At 49.9% G+C, this 23,379-nt stretch overlaps 2 protein-coding genes across 4 annotated transcripts in view; both read left to right on the top strand.

The window, feature by feature from the left end:
• ASPM (abnormal spindle microtubule assembly) overlaps positions 1-6,596 on the top strand; it is a 33,193-nt gene extending 26,597 nt beyond the window's left edge. The window contains exons 23-29 of the mRNA XM_005885001.2: positions 1,552-1,687; positions 2,886-3,071; positions 3,763-3,955; positions 4,087-4,241; positions 5,004-5,180; positions 5,535-5,704; positions 6,332-6,596. Of these exons, the coding sequence (XP_005885063.1) occupies positions 1,552-1,687; positions 2,886-3,071; positions 3,763-3,955; positions 4,087-4,241; positions 5,004-5,180; positions 5,535-5,704; positions 6,332-6,437 (1,123 nt within the window). The 3' untranslated portion in view covers positions 6,438-6,596. The remainder of the gene's footprint in view (positions 1-1,551; positions 1,688-2,885; positions 3,072-3,762; positions 3,956-4,086; positions 4,242-5,003; positions 5,181-5,534; positions 5,705-6,331) is intronic.
• Positions 6,597-9,518: 2,922 nt separating this feature from the next.
• F13B (coagulation factor XIII, B polypeptide) lies at positions 9,519-23,284 on the top strand. 3 transcript variants are annotated; one of them, XM_005884988.2, is made up of 12 exons: positions 9,520-9,632; positions 11,661-11,861; positions 13,115-13,300; positions 13,736-13,912; positions 14,925-15,101; positions 16,973-17,152; positions 17,240-17,425; positions 19,405-19,587; positions 20,012-20,212; positions 20,737-20,925; positions 22,352-22,565; positions 22,944-23,282. In XM_005884988.2, exons 1-12 carry the CDS (start codon positions 9,569-9,571, stop codon positions 22,975-22,977), a joined length of 1,992 nt encoding a protein of 663 aa, XP_005885050.1. In that variant the 5' UTR covers positions 9,520-9,568; the 3' UTR covers positions 22,978-23,282. The 3 variants fall into 3 exon arrangements, with proteins under 3 accessions (XP_005885051.1, XP_005885050.1, XP_014387855.1); XM_005884989.2 differs by lacking the exon at positions 11,661-11,861 and having other exon boundaries at positions 9,519-9,632; positions 22,944-23,284; XM_014532369.1 differs by lacking the exon at positions 22,944-23,282 and having other exon boundaries at positions 22,352-22,887.
• Positions 23,285-23,379: the final 95 nt, after the last annotated feature.

The raw sequence follows: 23,379 nt of genomic DNA, 5'->3' as shown, positions 1-23,379 counted from the left end.
GCATGTGTGTGTGTGTGTGCGTGTGTGTGCATTCGCGCATGTGCACAATGATGGGTGCCAGAACATAAACATAAATTGCACTTTTCTTTGTTATATTCTTTTGTTAATTGTGTGTGTGTGTGTGTGTGTGTGCATGCGTGCGCGCATGTGCACAATGATGGTTGCTAGAACATAAACATAAATTACACTTTTCTTTGTTATGTTCTCTTGTTATTGCCTTTCACATATTTTCTTTCTTTTTGAATGGGGGTATTTATTTAAACGGGGGTCGATAAATACTTCCTGAACAGCTTGATCTGAAATTGCTCTCCCATGACTGCTCCTCAGGTTTCTGAGCGTGAGGGCGTCGGCGGTTACCATCCAGAGGAGATGGAGAGCCACGCTTTGTGGCAGGCGGGCTCGTGAGCACTTCCTGGCCATGCAGGTGGGTCTGAACGTGACCCCAGCTCGTCTGCAAAGAGCTGCCTCAGGAAACAGAACAAAAGACTGTGCTTAGGACCTACCAGGGCATTAATTTAAACACATCGCCGTCCTCAATTGAAACTTATCACAAAATACCGTTTGTGTGTATTTTTGTTTACGTCTACATGTGCAATTATAAGAGATTCTCAAACCCAACTTCGAAGTGACTTTCAGAATAAGTCATTTCCTTGGAGAAAGTGATCATCGGTGTAGCATTGTGTCCAGTAAAAGTCACACACTTTAAAAACATACTGTGGACCACAATTGGTGAACTGCTTAAAATATTTAACATTAAGTCTTTAGAATAGTTGCAGTACCGATGGTCTTTTATTAAAGAAATAAAAATTTTACTTGGAAGTTTTGATGCTCATGTAATATCCACTACGATTATAGCCACTTATTAGTACACGTACTGCTGTATATTAACTTATTTGATCCTGGTAGTCACCCTGTGAGGTGGTGCTCATTAGCATACCCATTTTACAGATGAGCAAAGTGAGGTCCAGGGAGGCAAGGTGACTTGCCCAAGGTCATTCTGCTAGTGGGTGGGGGAGTCGGTGTTGATCTATGTTGTAAGACAGACCTGGGTCCCATTCACTCTGCTTTGAGAAGGTCAAGGTCATCCAGGCCACGGCAGGCAGGAAGCGCCCCCACAGGCCCGTGGGGCTGGGCCTCCGGAGACTCGGGAGACCAGCTCCCACATTGTCTGACTGACGCCTCCGTCTCCAGCAGTTGTGCCTGGAACACGGGAGCCTTTGAGTTTAATACTCACACACTTCCCTCATGATAATGAGCACATTCAAAGCCTTAACTCGCTGTTCTTGGGAGCTCCAGTGAAATGAAGTGCTGTTATTTAGTAAAATGCACAAAATGTAACGACTCTCTGAGTGATGGATTGCCCAGTGGGAATATTTTAGAGGTGATCAGCACTTTTTAGTTACAGTGTAAAGAACGTTAGCATGTAAAGGTTAATTTGCTCATGTGTGTAGTTTGGTAGCGGGATGTACAGGAATAGACGTGGACTGATTGTCTTACGAGGCGAGTGTCTGGTCACCAATGTTTTCTTCTCCTTCAGACGTCGGAACGCAGAGCCACAGTCAGGCTCCTCCACTTCTCGGCCACCGCCCGCTGCCACCTGGCTGCCGTGCGAATCCAGAGAGCGTATCGGCGCCACGCGGCCGTGAGGAGCGCGGAAAGGCACCTCGATTCCGTCATCTGCATCCAGGTCAGCCCTCGCAGTGGCGCCTGGGACGTGTGTGTCACACACCTTTGTATTTACTAAGTACTTTCCAGGGGCGTTAAGCCAGGTCAGATCAGACCGAGCCTTTGCCGGATCGCCAGGAGGAGGGCGTGGTGGCTTAGGGAGAGGTGGATGTTCTGTGACACAGGGACGAAGCTGCGTCTCATCTCTGACGGTCACTGCGCTCGTTGACGCTCCTCCCAGCCAAGTCTGGGGGCCTGTTTCTCTACATCCTCACCCACACGTGGCTGCAGCGGGTTTTCTGATTTGTGCCATTTTAGCGAGTGGCAAATCCTCCCTCGTTTTCCTTTGGGATTAACATTCTTCTGTGTGCTGTGCTTTTTTATTTCACGTGGTTTTTCTAATATGTACTTTGCCCATTTTCCTGTTGGGCATTTTTTTTATGTGCTATCGGAGTCTGTATGTGTTCTGGATATGAACCCTGATCGTATGTACTTAGGATATACTTAACATACACTGACATGTAAGATAGCGTGTGGAGAATGCATTGCAGAGTGACCCTGCGGTTCGGTGGGATTCACAAACCACGAAATGGCCATGTGTCCAGGGTTAGACGTAGACGCTCACGCACACCAGCGTGGCCTAATCGTATGTACTTAGGATATACTTAACATACACTGACACGTAAGATAGCGCATGGACCATGCATTGCAGAGTGACCCTGCGGCTCGGTGGGATTCACAAACCACGAAACGGCCACGTGTCCAGGGTTAGACGTAGACGCCTGGAGGGCTTTGCAGTGGGTGGGGGGGAAGCGATGCCACGGAGGAGGCTGAGAGGTGGTTTCCAGTGTCCGGTTACAACTGAAACGTCTGTGTCATTAGTAATGTGCATTGCAGGAGGCAGCCGATCCATGATTGTCTCTCATCATTGATGTTTCAGTCTCTCCCCCTCCATGCCTCTCTGAAATCAATAAAACACAGACGCACGCGCACACGCACACGCACACGCACACGCACAAAACCGAAGTAAAATCCTCATGTGCTTTAATTTAAACAGAGTGCAGGAGGCAGCCGATCCATGATTGTCTCTCATCATTGATGTTTCAGTCTCTCTCCCCCTCCCTTCCTCTCTGAAATCAATAAAACACAGACACACACGCACACGCACACGCACATGCACAAAACCGAAGTAAAATCCTCATGTGCTTTAATTTAAACAGAGATGGTTTCGGGCGAGGCTGCGGCTGAGGAGGTTCATGCAGATCTGTCACAGCGTCATCGACCTCCAGCACGAAGTTCAGGAGCGGCGGCAGCACAGGGCGGCCTCCGTGATCCAGGCGGCCGCGCGCCGCTTCCTCCTCCGCAGGAAGCAGGAGCGGCTCCGTCACGGAGTCGTGAAGATCCAGGTGAGCGACCGCAAACGCCGCGATTGTAGGTCAAGACTCGGGGTTGCAGTTCATCTGTGGGAAATCTGCCATTTGAAAACAGTCACACACCCTCTAAAAAGCTGAGATTGGTCCATAGACTAAGTCAGTGATGACGAACCTATGACAAGTGTGTCAGAGGTGACACGCGAACTCATTTTTTTGGTTGATTTTTCTTTGTTAAATGGCATTTAAATATATAAAATAAATATCAAAAATATAAGTCTTTGTTTTACTATGGTTGCAAATATCAAAAAATTTCTATATGTGACACGGCACCCGAGTTAAGTTAGGGTTTTTCAGAATGCTGACATGCTGAGCTCAAAAGGTTCACCATCACTGGACTAAGTCATACTAGTAAATACGAAGCTGCCAGAATGTCCTGTTCAGATTCCCTGGGGGGAAGTGTATGTTTGATGAAAAGTATATTCACATTTTGAATAGAGTTAGCTACCTCGGGTCAGTGAGTGAACTTCCATTGTGCACAGGAATATCTGTGTATTTCTTCTTAGAAAGACTGAGTTGGCTGTTAGACTTAGAACCTGAATGAGGCTTTAGTTGCCAGGTGTCTGATCAATCGTCTAAACTCATGGAGGAGATTTACTTAGTGGAGATAAATGTCAGCTTACAGCATCCTGGGTGTGGTCTTTAAAAAGCAATGTTTGTCTCCCAGGCACTGTGGAGGGGCTACGCTCTGAGGAAGAAGAATAATTGTACAAAAATTAAAGCCATTCGCAGAAGTCTTCACGCTCTGAGTGGGGAGGTTCGAGAAGAAGACAAACTGTACAAGAGAACCGCCCTGGCCCTGTTCCACCTGTTGACATACAAGCACCTGTCGGCTGTCCTTGAGGCCCTGAAGCACCTGGGTGAGCGTCCCTGTGCCCACAGGTCTTATCTGAGGTCACGCTCCACGTCCGCCTCCGGGCCCGGGGCGCTCTCGTGGCCCCTGTGGCTGGGCCGGAGCCTCGTGTGGCTGAGTCTCTCCTCTTCCTTCCAGAGGTCGTCACGAGGCTGTCCCCGCTGTGCTGTGAGAACATGGCCCAGAGCGGGGCGATTCTCAAAATATTCCTCCTGATCCGAAGCTGTAACCGCAGCGTCCCTTGTATGGAAGTCGTCAGCTACGCGGTGCAAGTCCTGCTGCACGTCGCCAAGGTAGTTTTCCGTTCCAATGAGCAAATCCTCACGCAGGAAGTCCGCTCAGCGGGTGAGGTTTCCGTGTGCTCATCACCAGAATGCAGAAGCCCAGGCACATTCACGCGTCTGCACGTCTTAGGGGAACGGGCTGGTCTGTGGATGTGGGTGTTCGAGGAACTGGCTCTTACTGAGCACTCACTCAGTGAGCACTGGCCCTGAGGTGGCTGGTGCTGTTACTCCCGTTCTAGAGAGAGGGGGAGCTTTCAGTCCTCACCGGAGGGCTCGCGTGGGAGTGCGGGAGCTGAGCTGGACCGTTTCTGTCTGCCCCGCGGTCCTGGCCCCCAGCGCTGTCTCAGGGCAGGGGCCTCCTCCCGCCGCAGGTGATCCGGACGCGCTGCAGCCGCCACCTGCACTGCTCTCTCCCGTGGCGTCAGGGTCCCGGGTGTGGGGGGCGCAGGTCTGTGCTGTTGCGATGCAGGCAGTCGAAGGGGATGAGAGGACAGCTCCCCCCGCCTCCCACCCCCCCAGCCACAGCTGAGGGCTCTGTCCCCCTGGGGTTTCCCATGGAGCGGGAGGGGCCCAGACACCAGCTATGGGGCCGGGCAGGAAGGGCAGGTGCGCCTGGGAGAGGGACTGCAGACGACTGGGGGGTCACAGGTCACTCACCAGCCCTTCGCACCTGCGGCAGGTGGGCCAGGAGCGCGGCTGAGCTTCCTCTGGGTCCGGGGTTCCTGCGAACACCTGCGCTCACTGCCCCTTCCCCTCCCCTGTCTCCTTGAGTACGAGAAAACGACGGACGCGGTGGGCGCCGTGGACGGCTGCGTGGACACGCTGCTGGACCTGCTGCGGATGTACCGGGAGAAGCCGGGCGACAAGATCGCAGACAAGAGCGGGAGCATTTTCACCAAAACCTGCTGCTTGTTGGCTGTTCTGTTGAAGGCGCCGAGCCGAGCCTCGGTGAGTTCACGCTCCCACCTCCCTGTCGGCTGTGGGGGTGTGAAGGGAAGAGGCCAGGGTGGGGTGTGGTGGTCGGGGCAGGAGGTCGGGCTCGGCCGGGGTTGTGTACCTGTGGGAACCCTGAGGAGTGAAGTCACAGGACTTGGTAACGGACACAGTGGGCACCGACTGGTACTTGCCTTTGTGTCATGTGGATTTCAGGGCACAGGGTGGAGTATTTGCCCTCTATCCTCATCTTATAAATCAGCTTATGCTTCACCCCCGTCCGACCTCAGAGCCGGGGGAGCTCGCTGGTTTATCACAGTGTGTTCGATGGAAGGAATGCAGAATGTACTTCTCAGTTTTCTCTTTCAGGATGTTCAAAGCAGGTCCAAGGTGGCCGACTGCGTGTACAGTATCTACAAGCTCACAGCTCATAAGCATAGAGTGGACGCCGAGCGAATACTTCACAAGCAGAGTCAGAACTGCTCCGTGAGCCTTCCCCGCCTCCCCGAAACCCCCGCCCGGGCCCGGATGGTGGCACGGTGAGCAGGGGTGTGCTCTGCGGCTCCGCGTCCCTGCGCGCGCGTCCTGAGGCGTAACTCACACACGTGCTGTGTCTGCCGATGGAGAAGCAGCCTGACCAAGAGGAGAGGTGCCTGCGGGAGCCTCTCAGGACGCGGTGCCGTCAGGGTGCTGCCCCTGAGAGTCAGGCCTGTGGTTCCTGGGGGAGGAGCAGGCCAGAGGTCACATGAGGGGTCAGGAGATTCAGGACCCATTCGCTAGCCTTTAAGGCCTGAGAGGGATGCGATCACCTTGGGGAGAGAAGACACAGACAGGAAAGCCCCAAATGAACCTCAGGGCAGCCCCCACTCCTCCAGAAGTCACGTAGAGGGAGAGCCAGTCGCGAGGGGCCGAGGACTTGCTAACCGGACAGGAGGACACCCCAGGACAGTGGCCTCCCCGCCAGCGGAGCGGGTGCGGCTGCGAGGTGGTCAGAGGGAGAGGGGACGCCGCCGGGTGTGGCGGGAGGGAGCGTGGGGAGTAGTGATGTCTGAGAGCCGGGTCAGGCAGTCACGTGGCCAGGAGCCGCCGTGTTCACCAAAAGGGGGGCGGGGGTCGCTCTTTGAGGAGAAGGACTTGGTTAATGCGAGGCCTTTGTTCTCCCACAGGCTCCAGCCAGGCTGGGTCTTGAGGAGGGACAACGTGCAGGAAATCACGGCCCCCCTGCAAGCTGTGCAGCTGGTGATGGACACGCTTGGCGTTCCTTACCCGTGACGGGGGCAGCTCCGCGTGTGCAGGGAGAGGACATTGTAAAGCGAATCATGGCTGTGGAAAGTGCTTGGATTTTTTTCTAGAACGAAGATCAGATTGTGTATTAAAATGTAAGAAATATGTATATCAATAAAGTTTCTACCTTTGTCATTGTTTCTTTTAGCAATAGCTTTACGGACATGATGTTTTCTCTCTCTCTCTGTCTCCCTCTGCCTTCCATTCTCTCTAAAAATCAATCCTCCGTGAGGATTAACAAAAAAATAAAAAGTCTGGCTGGCTGGATGATTAAGTATGTAATAATTAAAAGGATAACAAGATGTTCATAAAAGAATCCTGGTGATCCAGGGGTTGGGGTTGCCCATGATCCTCTCTGGGTTCTTGGCTTCTCGCGGGAAAGAATTCAAAGGCGAGGCAGCGCAGAGTTGACCCTGACAGAGTTCATTTGAAGCAGGGACAGAGAGCGGCCACTCCCCAGGCGGCAGCCCCTGCCCGGTGGGATCGCCTGCTTTTCAAAGGCGAGGCAGCGCAGAGTTGACCCTGACAGAGAGTTCATTTGAAGCAGGAACAGAGGGCGGCCACTCCCCAGGCGGCAGCCCCTGCCTGGTGGGATCGCCGCCTCTACTGAGACGCACTGGAGAAGCTGGGCATCCCGTGAGGGGAGGAACACTCGGGATTTTCCTGGGAGAGGGGTGAGGAGCCCTGGCGGCCCGTTCCCTTATGTGGGTTCCCGGTTCCTGCACCTCAGCGTGGGGGATGCTCTTATAGGACCGTGAGCGTGTAAGGAGGCGAGCGAGGGGTCACTGCGAGGCGAGACCAGTCCCACGTGGTGGTCCCGTCTGTTCTGCCAGCTCTAAACCACAAATCCTCCGGGGTTGGTTGGTCTTACGATCTCCCTGATAGTCCTTGTAGCCTTGATTGGTTACAGCTGTTTGGCCACTTTATCTCCCTGGTGGGGGTGAGGGGAAATTTTCACATTAAAAACAAATTATTGAAAATGAGCAGAGGCCATATTATATCTCTCACTGGGAAGCCACCTGAGTGTCCATGAAGAGTCGAATGAATAGGCTACCTGTGGCATGGCAACAATGGAACACATACCACCTAGGGAAGGGACTAGCCACTACGGCCAAGATACGGGTGGATCCCACAAACCAAAGGTGAAACAAGATGTCAGACATAAAAAATACACACTATGTGATTTCATTTATGTAGCATAAGACCAGTGAGAGGGCCTATGCTGTAGAAGTCAAGATAGTGTTTACCGCCCGGCCGGCATGGCTCACCGGTTAAGCACCGACCTATGAACCAGGCGGTCACGGTTTGATTCCCGGCCAAGGGCACATCCCAGGTTGTGGGCTCGATCCCTAACGGGCCGGATCCGGCCGGCGGGCCGTAGTTTGCCCAAGGCTGGACTAGCCACTACGGCCAAGATATGGGTGGATCCCACAAACCAAAGGTGAAATGAGACGTCAGACATAAAAAAATATACACTATATGATTTCATTTATGTAGCATAAAACCAGTGAGAGGGCCTATGCTGTAGAAGTCAAGATAGTGTTTACCGCCCGGCCGGCATGGCTCACCGGTTAAGCACCGACCTATGAACCAGGCGGTCACGGTTTGATTCCCGGCCAAGGGCACATCCCAGGTTGTGGGCTCGATCCCTAGTAGGGGGCGTGAAGGAGGCAGCCAATCAGTGACTCTCATCATCATTGACATTTCTATCTCCCTCTCCTCTGAAATCAATAAGAATATATTTTAAAAAAACACTATGCTGTAGAAGTCAAGATAGTGTTTACCGCCCGGCTGGCGTGGCTCACCGGTTAAGCACCAACCTATGAACCAGGTGGTCACGGTTTGATTCCCGGTCAAGGGCACATCCCGGGTTGTGGGCTCGATCCCCAGTAGGGGGCGTGAAGGAGGCAGCCAATCAGTGACTCTCATCATCATTGACATTTCTATCTCCCTCTCCCTCTCTGAAATAAATAAAAATATATAAAAAAACCCAAAAAAGATAGTGTTTCCCACGGGGGCTGGGCCCAGGCAGGGACTGGGAGAAAGCTGTGGGGTGGGTGCTGTCGTTCTTGTTCTGGGTGCTGGTCTCACGGGAGGGTTCAGTATGAGGCCCCATTCATCTGCACCGTACAGTATGTGCACCTTTTCTCTTAACGTGTTGTATTTTTTTTAAAAAGTTACAAAATTGCCTGGCAGGCGTGGCTCAGTGGTTGAGTGTTGACTTATGAACCAGGAGGTCACGGTTCGATTCCTGATCAGGGCACATGCCCGGGTTGCAGGCTCCACCCCCAGTGGGGGGCGTGCGGGAGGCAGCCTATCCATGATTCTCTCTCATCATGGATGTTTCTCTCTCCTCCCTTTCTGAAACCAATAAAAATATATTTAAAATGAAAAAAAAAAAAGTTACAAAATGGAACTCATCACAGCTCCCACCTCCCGGCATTGTTTTGTGGTTTCAAATGAAAACCCATTAGAATGCACCAGATGCCCAAGGGCAGTCGGGCTGGCCTCGCTCTTCACAGCTGTGCACGCAAGGGTAGACCGTGACCCGGTGCCCAGTGGACACCCAGGAACATCGATCCCCGGCGCACCTGCGGCTGACCACCCCGCTCTAAACATCCTCTGCTTCGATCAACAACCTCCCCCTGTCGCTGCTTAGGAGTCTTGAGGTCACTGCCCTTGAAGCAGCGGCCCAGGCGCCCCCGGGCTGTTTTCAGGTCAGGTGTCCATTGCTATCTCCCGTTCCCAAGTTCAGCGCTTCCCCCTGATCAACGGCGGTAAAGAAACCAGCGGCGAACTTTACTCTGTGGACGGGTCCCGGGGGCTGAAGTTGAAAACTGACCCATTTTTGTCAACGTGGCCCGAGTTAATGATTCGTGCTGCGGCCTGTCTTGGTCATCGGGTCCTCGCTGGATTCGGACGTGAGAGGCATTGCCAAGGTACTCAGCTGTGTTATTTGAATATGACTCGGACATATTTTGGCTGGAATCGAGGGCGTGCTACCCAGGGACCCGGGTGCTGTCAATCATTAACTTTTTCCTCAGAAGCATTGTGTATTTAACGAGGACTCCCCCGGGCTTTAAAATTGTTCCAAATCTTGGCCAAGCACAGCCCTGAAGATGAAGCCCAAAGGATTGGCTTTCATGATCCTATTAACCATCTCAGGAGAACTCAATGCAGAAGGTAAATTCCATTTCTCGTGTTCTTTATTCTCTCCAAAGCATGAAAGGAAATGCTAGGCGTTCCTTTCACTTGTGTTTTCAATGCAGTATTTCATTTTTTATGTGTCAATTTGATAAAAAAAAATACATGCTTCTTATAATTTGTGATAAAATGTAGATTGACTGGGTTTCTTTGGGCAAAACTAGCGAACTATTCTTACAGCAACATAATTTAGAAAAGTAGGACAAGACCCCAAGCCCTTTGGATGTCTAGGTTTGGGGGCAGAGGAGACTGAGATCTAGATACTTGAATAGCCCTTCGGAAGTTGTATGTTAACTTTAACTCTCAGCTCCTGCCAGAATCCCTTCCTCACGCCGAAGAGCCAGGGCAAATTGAATCTCTGCTCCTAACGTGAGAGCTTAATGTGGGGAACTTGACAAAGCATCAGGAAGGTTTTCAGCTCTTGACACTGACTTTTAAAAAAATATATATTTTTATTGGTTTCAGAGAGAAAGGGAGAGGGAGAGAGAGAGGGGGGCGGGGAGAGATGGATCGGCTGCTTCCTGCACGCCCCACACTGGGGATCGAGCTCAAAGCCCAGGCGTGTGCCCCGACTGGGAATCGCACCGTCACCTGGGTCATAGGTCGACGCTCCGCCGCTGAGCCACGCCAGCAGGCTTGGAATTGACTTGTATCCTATTTATTCCCTGGTTGAAGGCATGGAGTAGTGACTCCTAGGGAGACCCTTTGTTGATCTTGCAAAGAAGGACACTTGAGGGTGGAGTGGCTCTGTTAATAATTACCTGGACAGCGGTGTGAATGAGGACTGGAGTTTAGACAAACCGGGAGCTGTGGGCGCTGTAACAATAAGAAACCTTGATAGCCAGACGGCCACAGAGATGGATAAGGTGAGAGGGAGGTGGGTGGCTAGCTGTGGGTGTTATCAGGAGAAAAGAAACCTGCCGGCCGCTGTCAGCAGACTGAGTACGCAAAGTGGAAAGCCACAGCAAGACTCCCCTAAAGCGCACACCTGAGAGAATCGGTTGAAATAAAATACCCTGCTGGGGCCCTGGTTGGTGTTCCCAGTGGTTAGAGCACCGGCCCGTGCACAGTAGGGTCTCTGGTTCGATTCCTGGTCAAGGGCACGTACCTCAGTTGCAGGTTCAATCCCAGACCCAGGTGGGGGCTCGAGCAGGCAGCAATTAATCAGTGTGTTTCTCTCACAGCAATGTCTCTCTCTCTCTCTCTCTCTCCCCCACTCTCTCTAAACATGAATGGAAAAAATATCCTCACTCTTCAGATGAGGATTAAGAATATGTATATCCTACCAGATTATAATTGCCTTTTAGTGAAATACTTTCCTACAAATTTTCTACCAAACAAGGGTCTGCAATTAAAGTTATAAAAGTGAAATAAGTAGGATACATCTTATTTGATGCTTGGAATCCCACAATGAGATAATACCTGCATGGCACCGTTGGCGTGGCTCAGTGGTTGAGCATCGACCTATAAACCAAGAGGTCAGGGTTCAATTCCTGGTCGGGACACACGCCCGGGTTGCGGGCTCGATCCCCAGTGTGGGGCGTGCAGGAGGCAGCCGATCCATGATTCTCTCTCATCATGGATGTTTCTATCTGTCTCTCCCTCTCCCTTCCTCTCTGAAATCAAAAAAATATATTTAAAAAAAAAGATAATCCTTGCAGGGTCATTTCCTGTGGTTCTATTTCTCTGCTGAGAAACTGTGGCATCGCGTTATGGCTTTTGCACGCCGTCTCATCGAAAGGCTGTTTCGTGAAGTTGGGGAGAGCTTTCTGAGTGGGCGCCTGCCCGGGGTCCCCCTGACTGTTGGGTTGAGGGAGTGGGCTTGCTGGTTAATTCCCATGGAAGGGGATCGTCCCCCAAATCCTTAAAGATGTTGGCGATACAACGAAGCGGGTGGTCAGCGTGCCTGCCAGCGCTGCGAGAGGCACGTGGTGTGGCTCGGTCGCCAGTGTCCCGGTTTCGGCTCCGTTGTCCGAGGCTGCAGCCTGATTGTCCCCCTCCTTGCAGACAAACCCTGCGGCCTGCCCCGCGTGGAGAATGGGAGGATCGCCATCTATTACTACACGTTCGAGAGCTTTTACTTCCCAATGGCCATAGACCAGACACTGTCCTTTTCCTGCCTGGCCGGCTACACCACGGAGTCGGGGAAGCAAGAGGACAAAACCACCTGCTCCGCGGGGGGCTGGTCCCCCCAGCCCAGGTGCTTCAGTAAGTCCCGGCCCGGGGCCGGCTCAAGCCCGCCTCCTCCGTCGTCAACAGAAGGAGCTGCCCGGGCCCGCGTGGCTCAGGGGTTGAGCATCGACCTATGAACCAGGAGGTCACGGTTCAATTCCCAGTCAGGGCACAGGCCCGGGTTGTGGGCTTGGTCCCCAGTGTGGGGTGTGCAGGAGGCAGACGATCCATGAGACTCTCTCATCATCAATGTTACCATCTCTCTCTCCCTCTCCCTTCCTCTCTGAAATCAATAAAAAAATAAAATGAATAGAAGAGTCCAATGAACAACATAAGGACTGGCCCACTGTCCTGTATTTTTTATTTTATTTTATTTTTCCCCATCACCATTTATTTATCACCTCTTATGGTCTCCTCCCACCATCTTTTTAAAAAAAATCTGTATATACTTTCTTTTTAAAAATTGATTTCAGAGAGGAAGGGTGAGGGAGAGAGGGAGAAACATCAATGATGAGAGAGACTCATGGATCAGCTGCCTTCTGCACGCCCCCTACTGGGGATCGAGTCTGCAACCCAGGCATGTGCCCTGACCGGGGATCGAACCGTGACCTCCTGGTTCATAGATCGATGCTCAATCACTGAGCCACGCTGGCCCAGCCGGGCGTGTTTTATTTTTACAAAATGAAGGCATGTTCTGAAATTGTGTAAATAATGTTTCTCATTAAAGTGTTGCTTTCCTTCTTTGTTGTTCATCATTCCCTGTGAAGAGAATAGAAATAATCACTGAACTTGTTATTCAATCGCGTTACTTTTAAGGGAAGAGGAACTTATGCGGTGACTGTACATAGGCAGCCAGACGGGTCCTTGACGTCCAAGAATTGGTGAAGGGTCCCCACAGTAGGGTCATCCTTTTGTTAAAGGGTGTGAACGATCCACAGACACAGTGGACTTAACGCGGTGGGAAGTCAACCCAAACAAATTCCTTTTATTTGCCACTAGTGACAGCGAAGTGGGAAGCTCTGGGCATATTTTCTCAGTGTGGACGCGGGAGAGGTAGGAATGAACGACTCTAAGAACCGAGAGTAGGCACTGCAATGCACGCCACCGTCCACTGGAATCGCTTTTAAAATGAACAAGCCTTCGAGCACACGGGCTATTTCCAAACCTACATAGAAGCAGGAAACGCAGAGTGAACGTGCTCCGCCTTCACAGTCCAAGAAGGACCCTAATCGTGGGCCTGGAAGATGAGCTTCATGGCATCCAGCTCAGCAGACATCTTTTCTCCCCAGAAAAGTGCACTCGGCCCGCCCTGACCAACGGGCACATCTCGGAGGCGAAACTGCTCTACAGCGTCCATGAGAAGCTGCGTTACACCTGTGCCTCCGGCTACAAGACCCCCGCGGGGCTGGCCGAGGAGGAGGTGCAGTGTCTCCCCGACGGGTGGTCGTCCCCGCCGGCCTGCAGGGAGGAGCAGGGTATGTGTGCGCCCGTCATCCCCAAACCTGTCTGTTCTTATGCCAGTACCATACTGTTTTGATGACTATGGCCTTGTATTAGAGTTTGATAGCAGTAGGGTGACTCCTTTCACTTGGTTCTTCTTTCTCAAGATCCCTGTTGCCATTTGGGGTCTTTTGGGGTACCATACACACTTTTGAAACGTTTGCTCTACTTCTGTAGAATACTCCATTGGCATCTCGATAGGAATTGCGTTGAATCGGTAGATGGCTTTGGGTCGCGTGGCCATCTTCATGCTGTTGAGTCTTCCTATCCATGAACATAGTATATGCTTCCGCTTATTTGTAGCTGCCATATTTGTTCTTAAGATTCAGTGAAAAGTCACTTGGAGGTTTCTTTTGGCTCTTCCAGGTTCGGTGATGACGTTCATAACATATAACTGTCCTTTCTGTTAGACACGTGTTTGGCTCCTGAATTACTTCACGGGAATTACTCCACAACGCAGACCGCGTTCCGCCTGGGGGACAAAGTGCGGTACCGATGCGACCTCGGCTACTACACCACGAAGGGAGAGTCGGAGGAGGGGGCAGAGTGTCGATCGCATGGGTGGTTTCTCCCACCATCATGCACCAGTAGGTTCTCCTTGGGAACACAATGGCCTCCACTTTGCAACCTCCTCTCCCTCCGACAGGGATTATGTGATGCTAATTATGTGATGCTGATTATGTGATGCTAATTATGGTCAATGTTATCCCCACCTCCCCCCCTTTTGGGTCTATCTGCTTTCTCCTCTATTTTCCTTTTCAAAAATTTTTTTTCTTTTTTCCTCCTGTACTTTAAACTTGTTTTCCTTCCCCTACTCCCCTAATTCCCTACTTTTAATTTATTTCAGCTCTGCACCTACATATTCCCCCCCCCCCCTTATTTTTTTTTTTTTTTGCTTCTGGTTTTGATTAGAGTAGGCTTTGATCCTTAAAAGCTCTCTAATAGGAAAACAAATTCCTTTTCGCTCAAATAATCATTAAAATCAGCCTAATGATCATTAATCTATATATATAAAAGCCTAAGAGACCATTCCACCTGAATGGTTGACCGGTTGATATGAAATGCACTGACCACTAAGGGGCAGACATTCAACGTAGGAGCTGCCCCCTGGTGGTCACTGCGCCCCCCACAGTAGTAGTGCTGCTCAGCTGACTGACGGGCACCAGACGAGCGGGGTGAGCCTATTGAGCAGCAGCACCGGCAGATGCAGGGGGGCTGGGATGAGCAGGAGCTGCAGGCAGCATTGGACTGCGGTTCGGCCGATTCAGCTGACTGACGGGCACCAGACGAGCGGGGTGAGCCTATTGAGCAGCAGCACCGGCAGATGCAGGGGGGCTGGGATGAGCAGGAGCTGCAGGCAGCGTTGGACTGCGGGTTTCGGCCGATCCCTGCAGGCCACGCCGAGGGACCCCACCCGTGCACGAATTCGTGCACCGGGCCTCTAGTATATATATAAATGGAGAAGCTTTCCTTTTGTGAAATGAAATACGGCGAATCTAGTAATGTCTGTTCCAGATATGGCGTGCAAGTGGCAGGTGCATTTTATTCCAGCAGGAAAATAATTACATTTTTGTGTGTGTGTCTTACTTTCATTTTTAGGATTAGTATGCACCCCTTTAACATCAATGGAAAATGGTTATTTTCAACCTGTCAAGCGGACCTATGAAGAAGGAGATGTCGTTCAGTTTTTCTGTCATGAAAATTATCATCTAAGTGGCCCTGATTTAGTCCAATGCTACAAATTTGGCTGGTACCCAGAATTTCCTGTATGCCAAGGTAATTTTTAAAATTTCATACCTACCAATAAAATAGCATGTCTTTTTTCTCTTGTTTTATAAAATGCTTCTATATTTTTTTATGTTCAAATTATTTTTTTCAATTACAGTTTCCGTTCAATATTATGTTGTATTAGTTTCTGGTATGCGGCCTAGTGGTTGGACAATCCTATACTTTATAGGGCACTGCCCCCCAATATTGCCAGTACCCACCTGGCACCATCCATAGTTATTAGCCAAAATATCATGTCTTAACCAGCTCTTTTTTGGGGGGGGGGGGGCGGTAAAAGTCTCTAATTCATGTCCCGAGTGCTATTTTTTAAGATAAATATTGTCTCTTATGTCAGTCACTATTTTCAGCAAACTTTAATACAATTAATCTAAAGACATCCTAAATTTTGTATTAGGTTGTTGAGTGGATATGTCTTTTAAACGTATTTTTTAAAAAAACAATCTCATACATTTTAAATCTCTTATTGTAATAAATACATTTTTAAGTATTTTATTTTATTTTTTTAATATATTTTATTGATTTTTTTACAGAGAGGAAGGGAGAGGGATAGAGAGTTAGAAACATCGATGATGAGAGAGAAACATTGATCAGCTGCCTCCTGCACACCCCCTACTTGGGATGTGCCCACAACCAAGGTACATGCCCTTGACCGGAATCGAACCTTGGACCCTTGAGTCCGAAGGCCGATGCTCTATCCACTGAGCCAAACCGGTGAGGGCAAATACATTTTTTTTTTTAATTGGGAATCACTAGATCCAATAACCCCAAGCTGACAGCTTTGCTAGGAAACACTCTTGTTTGGCCTCCTATTTCCTGATGGGAAAATGCACCCTTCAAAATCATGGGGTAAATACACTTGTATTATTGGCCCATTTCGGGGTGTCAGGATTCTGGGCAGAGCGTCCCTGGCTCCTGGGCCGGGTCCAGCAGAGCGGTGGTCCAGGTGTGGGTGGACGGCAGCCTGCTACAAGGCCCGGCTGGGCAGGAGCGGGCTGCCTCACTCACGGGGTGGCTGGTGGCATCGGGGCTCTGCAGGCTGCCCGAGCGAGGGCCTCACCTTCTCCCTGGCTGCCCGTGGACGCTGCCCCTTGCCTTCTAGATAGTGTCCCTCGGCGAGGATGACTCTGTCATGTCGTGTTGCAAATCTCGTATCCATCGCCGCCTCCCTCAGCCACCCATCACCTTTGCTGGGTTCTATGGGTTAGAAGCGGGTGTCACTTCCTGCTTGTGGGGGCAAGAAGGACACAAGGATTGATCAACAGAAGGTGGAGATCAAGGGGTGACCCTAGAATCTGTGCCATACTTTTTTTTTTTTTTATTCCTCACCCAAGAATATTTTTCCATTGGATTTTAGAGAGAGTGGCTGGGCTGGGGATCGAACCTGCAACTGAGGTACCTACAGGTACATGCCTTTGACCAGAATCCTACCCGAGACCCTTCAGTCTGCAGGCCAATGCTCTATCCACTGAGCCAAATGGACTAGGGCAATCTGCCATCCTTTCTGCCACACTTCTTCTTTTTTAAAAATATATATGTTTATTGATTTCAGAGAGGAAGGGAGAGAGAGAGAGAGATAGAAAGATCCATGATGAGAGAGAATCACTGATCGGCTGCCTCCTGCACGCCCCCCCCCCCTCATGTGGGATCGAGCCCGCAACCCGGGCATGTGCCCTTGATGGGAATCCAACCCTGAACCCTTCAGGCCACAGGCTGACGCTCTATCCACTGAGCCACACCGGCCGGGCTGTCTGCCAGCCTTCTTCATGGTACTTGGCGCCACGGACGTGCCTATGACATCTGGCGCGTTGGTGTTTTGGGGGAACTTTTAGGACTGACTGCGCTGCTGTTTCTCCCCGAAGGAAGAAGAACTCGCTGTCCCCCTCCCCCGCTGCCTCCCCACGCCAAACTGAAATCCATCGCCGCCAGTTACCACGACGGGGAGGCCGTCTTCATCGAGTGTCAGCTGAGCTTCCGGCTCCGGGGCCCGGAGGCGATTCGCTGTGTCAACGGGAAGTGGACGGACCCCCCCAAGTGCATCGGTCAGCGACGCCTCCCACCAGCTCCCCCCCAGGAGAGCCGCGTGGGTCGCTAAACCGTCTCTTCTCTCGCGACTGTGCCTTTTGCAGAAGAAGCGGACAAGATCGCCTGCGATGAGCCGCCGGAGGTGCAGTACGGCGAAGCCACCGACACGGCCGAGACCTACTTCAACGGCGACCGCGTGGCCTACAGCTGCCAGGTCGGCTTTGACCTCCGTGGCCCCCGGGAGATCACCTGTGAGCTCGGAACGTGGACAAGCCCCCCGCAGTGTGTCGGTAGGTGCGCGATGTAGCATCCACCGCTCAGCCTGCGGTGCCTCATGGTTCGTTCTCTGTGTTTAAGCCACACCTTGGTTGGTTTGTTTAAAATATGTTTTTATTGATTTCAGAGAGGAAGGGAAAAGGAGAGAAACATCAGTGATGAGAGAGGATCATGGATCGGCTGCCTCCTGCACGCCCCACACTGGGGATGGAGCCCACAACCCTGGCATGTGCCCTGACCAGAATCGAATCCAGACCCTTCAGTCCACTGGTTGATGCTCTATCTGCTGAGCCACACCGGCTAGGGCTAATCCACATTTTTATAGCAAGAGGCCATTGCATAGAAGAGTTAGACCCTCTGTGGTTTTTTTTTTTTTCATGAATATAGAGAGCCATCTATAGAGCTGAAGGCAATGTAAGGAACTGGGAAACTTAAAAAAATTTTTTAAAAATATATATCTTTATTGATTTCAGAGAGGAAGGGAGAGGGAGAGAGAGAGAAACATCCATGAGGAGAGAGAATCATGGATCGGCTGCCTCCTGCACGCCCCACACTGGGGATCGAGCCCAAAACTCAGGCACGTGCCCTGACCGGGGAATCGAACCCTGACCTCCTGGTTCAGAGGTCGACGTTCAACCGCTGAGCCAGGCTGGCCAGGCTTCCAAAACAATTTTGAATGGACCTTCGGGCGAGGCACTTCTCTCTGACTTGCCTGACGCGGTGATTTAGGATCTTGAAGTGGCAGCGGGTGAGGGACGTGTTTCTTTAGAGAAGAGACCTACGATGCCAGGCTCTCCCTCCCCTCCCTGGATCTCCTACAACGTTAGGATGGAGCTCTCTGCTCCTGACTTAGGCCACTCCTGCTGATGTTACTCTACCCTCTGACACTTGTCCCTGCGCGTCTATTTTACTAAAGGACACAACCCTTTAGGCTACGTGGCCACCCCGGGGAGCGCCCCTCCCTGTTCACCTTCTCATGTCTCCATCCAGTTCTGGAGAGACCTCCACACACCTGTGAGCCGGGGCTACTTACAGGATAAGAGAAAAGCGATTCAGAGACAGTAGAGACATGAGCAGAGTTAGAGGAAGACTCTAAAGCAGTGGTTCTCAACCTTCCTAATGCCGCGACCCTTTAATACAGTTCCTCATGTTGTGGTGACCCCCAATTTCATTGCTACTTGAACATCACATCATTAAAGCATAGTGATGAATCACAAAAACAATATGTAATTATCGATGTGTTTTCCGATGGTCTTAGGCGACCCCTGTGAAAGGGTTGTTCAACCCCCAAAGGGGTTGCGACCCACAGGTTGAGAACTGCTGCTCTAAAGAGAGAGACCACTGGAAATGCCCATCCCTGGGTTGGATTGCGATCGGAGAGGAAAGGGGATGAGAAGGAGAGAATGAAAGTGGATCATGACAGGGGACAGGTGTAGACGTGACCCTGATGGTCAGGGTGAAGAGCATGGCTTACCTTTCTTGATATTTTAAGAATATCTTCCCCTACTACATTGGTTCCCAAGCAAGCACGGGAAAATACTCATCCTCAGGCTAAGGCCAAACATTTGCTGATGCCGTGGCCAATGTGGTTCAGTGGATAGAGCGTCGGCCAGCAGACTGAAGGGTCCCGAGTTTGATTCTGGTCAAGGGCACATGCACAGGTTGTGGGCTCGATCCCCAGTGCGGGGAATACAGGAAGCAGCCGATCCATGATTCCCTCTCATCATTGATGTTTCTCTCTCTTTCTCTCTCCCTCTCTCCTTCCTTGCTGAAATCAATAAAAATATATTTAACAAAACCCAAAACATTTGCTGTTTAGTCTTGCTTAAAGATATTTGACCTGAATAACATTTCTCATTTCTGGGGAATTTAGAAATCAATTATCTAAGTTATATCAGACACAATATCGAGGCACCATGGTGTGGGAACTGTATCCTATTGCTATGCGGTTGTAAGTTCATATCGATTTTAAAAATAACCTTTTTCTTTTTAGAAAACTTTAAGACTTGTCAGTATCCACCTAAGATAACCCATGGGGTCATTGTTGGCGACGTGTTGCCGAGTTACCCAGCGGGAGCCTTCGTGGAATACAGATGCAATGAGTACTACATCATGAAGGGCGAGAAGAAGTCCTCCTGTGACCACGGGCTGTGGTCCTCCCCCCCTCTTTGCTTAGGTAAGACGAACCCACGTGGAATGTGTCAAATGGCTTCCCCCAGCTTTAATGATACCATCGACGGACAACACTGCGTAAGATGAAGGTGTACGAGGTGATGGTTTCATAAACTTGGCTAATATTGTAAGATGACGACCACAGTTAGGCTACTTAGCATAGCCTTTGCCTCACGTAAATACCATTCTTTGTTGTTATTATTTTTCTTAATATGTGGGGACTGTACAGGAGGCAGCTGATCAATGACTCTCTCTCATCATGGATGTTTCTCTCTCTCTCTCCCTCTCTCTCTCTCTCTCTCTCCCTCTCTCTCCCCCTCCCCCTTCCTCTCTGAAATCAATAAAAATATATTTAAAAAAAAAAAGAACGCCTCACTTTCCTATTAGTCAGACGAGGAGAGAACTGACGAGAGTGCTTGGTGTTGCAGAGCCGTGCGAGGTCAGCAAGGCGGACATGGAGAGCAGCAACATCGAGCTGAAGTGGGAGTACGCAGGGAAGGTCCTGCACGGGGACCTCATAGACTTTGTGTGCAAACCGGGCTTTGACTTAGCGCCATCCAGCCCGCCGTTGGGGCTGTCGGCGCAGTGCATTCGAGGCCAAGTGCAATACCCCTTATGCATGAGGAAAGGTAAGCGCCTGCTTTCTACGGGTCCTCGGAGGGTCAGGGTCGCCCCCTGGGTTCAAAGGTCAGACCTGAGACAATGCACCACCTTCTCCCTCTCATCTAGGGAACCGGGAGGGGTCTGATCGATTTCCCAGTTCACACGCACCCTGCAGGTGGATGACTGTGCTGACGTCGTTGAATTTCCATCAGTGAATTTTGTGGGTGTTTTTTTGTTTGTTTGTGTTTTGGTTAATCCTCCTTGAGGATATTTTTTTCCCATTGATTTTTTTTAACTTTTAAAAATATATATATATATTTGTATTGATTTCAGAGAGGAAGGGAGAGGGAGAGAGAAAGAGAGAGAAACATCGATGATGAGAGAGAATCATGGATTGGCCGCCTCCTGCACGCTCAAGCACTGAGCCACACCGGCCGGGCTGGAGAGCTGCCTTGTCAATGCTTTTCCATGAAATAGTTCATTGTCTTTTGCAGCCATGACGGGAGCACTGGGTACCGATGACAGCAAGTCATTGTATGTATTTTTGCAGAATCCAAAGGCAAGTGCGGACCTCCTCCTCGTATTGATCACGGGCTCATTCTTAACATCAACCTCCTCAATGTCAGCTTTGAAAGTGGTTCCTTGGTGGAGTACAGGTGTATGACGTACTATTTCCTACAAGGGCCCGTATATGCCTATTGTGTAGACGGAGTGTGGACCGAACCGCCAACGTGTTTAGGTATGTGTTCCTATTTAATACAATACAACCACTTTTTCTTCCCTTTCTGTTCTCTTTGAGTAGCTACACACACTGCATGTGTGTTATTTTGTTAGAGAGCTTATTGAACCATGGGTTTCTATTCTTTCCTTTGGATCATAAATAACTGTAGGTCCAGTTCGCTAGAACAAGTTCTTGTTAAGTATACACCATTCACCAGATACTGGTGTGATATGGGTGAGATGAATGCGCCATGGTGGTTAAGAGTAAATCCTATATAATAAAAGCCTAATATGCAAATCAACCAAACGGCAGAACAACCAGTTGCTATGACACACACTGACCACCAGGGGGCAGATGCTCAATGCAGGAGCTGCCCCCAACCCGCAGGCCCCAGGCCAGCCAAGGTGGGTGCCAACGGGGGGCCTCCCAATTGCCCCGCTGGTCGCCCGCAGAGGGAGGCAACCGGTGGCGGCAATTGCGGGGGGCATCAGGGCTGGCCAGCAAGCGGTGCCAGGCCGGCCAAGGTGGGTGCCAGTGGGGGCCCCCATTTGCCGGCAAGGCCTAGGGACCCTACCCATGCACAAATTTCGTGCATCAGTCCTCTAGTATATGTATAAGTGATTATTATTCAGTGTGATTGGCACTATAATAGAAAACATGAGCACGGCCTAGAAACAAAGACAGGATGGCCACCTGCCTCCAGGAAGATGAAGCAAGTGAACATGTTATTAGCTGGGCATCGTTGTGGAGGGAAACGACATCTACCAAGGACCACGGAGGAAAATGGCAGCTGTTTCCTGTGAGCTCAGAGCATGTTTTGGTTTGGTTTTTTTAATCCTCACCCCAGAATATTTTCCCATTGATCTTTTGAGAGAGTGGAAGGGAGAGGGAGAGACAGAGAGAGAAAAAAAACAGTGATGTGAGAGAGACACATTGAGACTCTCCGGCCCAGGCTATTTGCCCCAATAGAATGAGACTCACCTGCCCAGGGCTATTGGCCCAATAGAATGAGACTCACCTGCCCAGGGATGTTGGCCCAATAGAATGAGACTCACCTGCTCAGGGCTGTTGCCCACAATAGAACAAGATCCTAATGCCCAGGGCTATTGGCCCCAATGGATGGAGACCTTCTTGCTCAGGGCTGTTGCCCTCAATATAATGAGACCCTCCTGCCCAGGGCCAGGTATTGAGCCTGTAACCAAGGTACATGCCCTTGATTGGAATTGAACCTGGGACTTCTCAGTCTGCCAGCCGACCCTCCATCCGCTGAGCCAACCCAGCTAGGACAGAGCTTGGAACATTTCTTCAGACTTAAATATTGACTCTAACTAGCTTACTTGCTCCTCTAATGCCGAGAAACTTCCAGGTCATCATGAGTAGGCAACGCACGGCTTCCTGGTCTACCAAGGTAATGTTTTTTTTCTTTTTCCTTTTTTTTTTTTAGAGCCCTGCAACTTATCGTTGGAAGAAATGGACAGGAATAATTTACTTCTGAAATGGCACTATGACAATAGGCGACTTATTTTCCATGGCGAGTACACTGACTTTGTCTGTAAAATAAATCATTATATGACGGAGGTGTCTGCTTTTGCAACGGAACTCAGAGTGATGTGTGACAGAGGGAAGTTAAAATATCCAAGATGTGTTTCAAGACGAAGGTAACACGAGGCTTGTTCCTACAACTGGCTTTTGTTTTCTTGTCATAGTGTTAGTCAATTTCAGAAACGTTATGTTCTACAACGCACGCACTTTATGCTGTTTAAATATTTTAGTGTATCTTGGCTTTCTAATTCCTAAGAGAAAAATAAGTAAATAACAAAAAAATGGGGGGAAATGGTGTGAATTAGTAAGTGACGTTGAGTTTATAAAAACAAATTGGTGGCATAATTTTTCAAGTGTGGTTTTATGCTTTATAAAAACATAGTCAAAACAACGACTAATTGTATGAAATATCAAAGGGCTAAGATTGTAATGAATATTTAAGCAGAAATGATGCTTGTTTCAACTCTATCTCTCTCTCACTTTCTCTCTCTCAGGATGTCATATTATAAAGAGCCCTTTAAAACATGAACGGCAGAAATAAAAACCATATTTCAACACATTGTAAAATCCTTTGAGAAACATAATTTTTAGAAGAAAATGGTTGGATTAGAAACCTCTAAGTTTTAACTTGCCTGAAGATTTGAATTTCAGTTGTTTATGATGAACATTTTCTTTGTCTGCAAATAAAAAATCCGAACAGGTCCCTTTATTTCTAGTTCGATTGCACGTCTTCCATCTGTTCTATTATTGATCTTCACATCAAAATGTTTCCGCCTTCTATTGTCCGTTTACTTCCTTCATTTTTTGTTGTTGCTGTTAATCCTCACCCAAGGATATTTTTTCCATTGAATTTCACAGAGAGAGTAGAAGGGAAAGGGAGACACACACACACAGAGAAATGTTGATGTGAGAGAGACACATTGATTGGTT

Source organism: Myotis brandtii, unplaced genomic scaffold (assembly GCF_000412655.1).
Source record: "Myotis brandtii unplaced genomic scaffold, ASM41265v1 scaffold888, whole genome shotgun sequence".
Taxonomy (NCBI): domain Eukaryota; kingdom Metazoa; phylum Chordata; class Mammalia; order Chiroptera; family Vespertilionidae; genus Myotis; species Myotis brandtii.
Note: the sequence above shows the minus strand (reverse complement) of the source record. Positions and strands in the feature narration are given on the sequence as shown.

What these genes read in the sequence shown, in the direction of transcription:
- F13B (XM_005884988.2), top strand. Translation starts at nt 9,569, where the DNA reads ATGAAGCCCAAAGGATTGGCTTTCATGATCCTATTAACCATCTCAGGA. An exon ending in GGACCCCCCCAAGTGCATCG is followed by an intron (nt 17,153 to 17,239) that starts GTCAGCGACGCC and finishes TGCCTTTTGCAG; the next exon opens with AAGAAGCGGACAAGATCGCC. An exon ending in CCCCTTATGCATGAGGAAAG is followed by an intron (nt 20,213 to 20,736) that starts GTAAGCGCCTGC and finishes GTATTTTTGCAG; the next exon opens with AATCCAAAGGCAAGTGCGGA.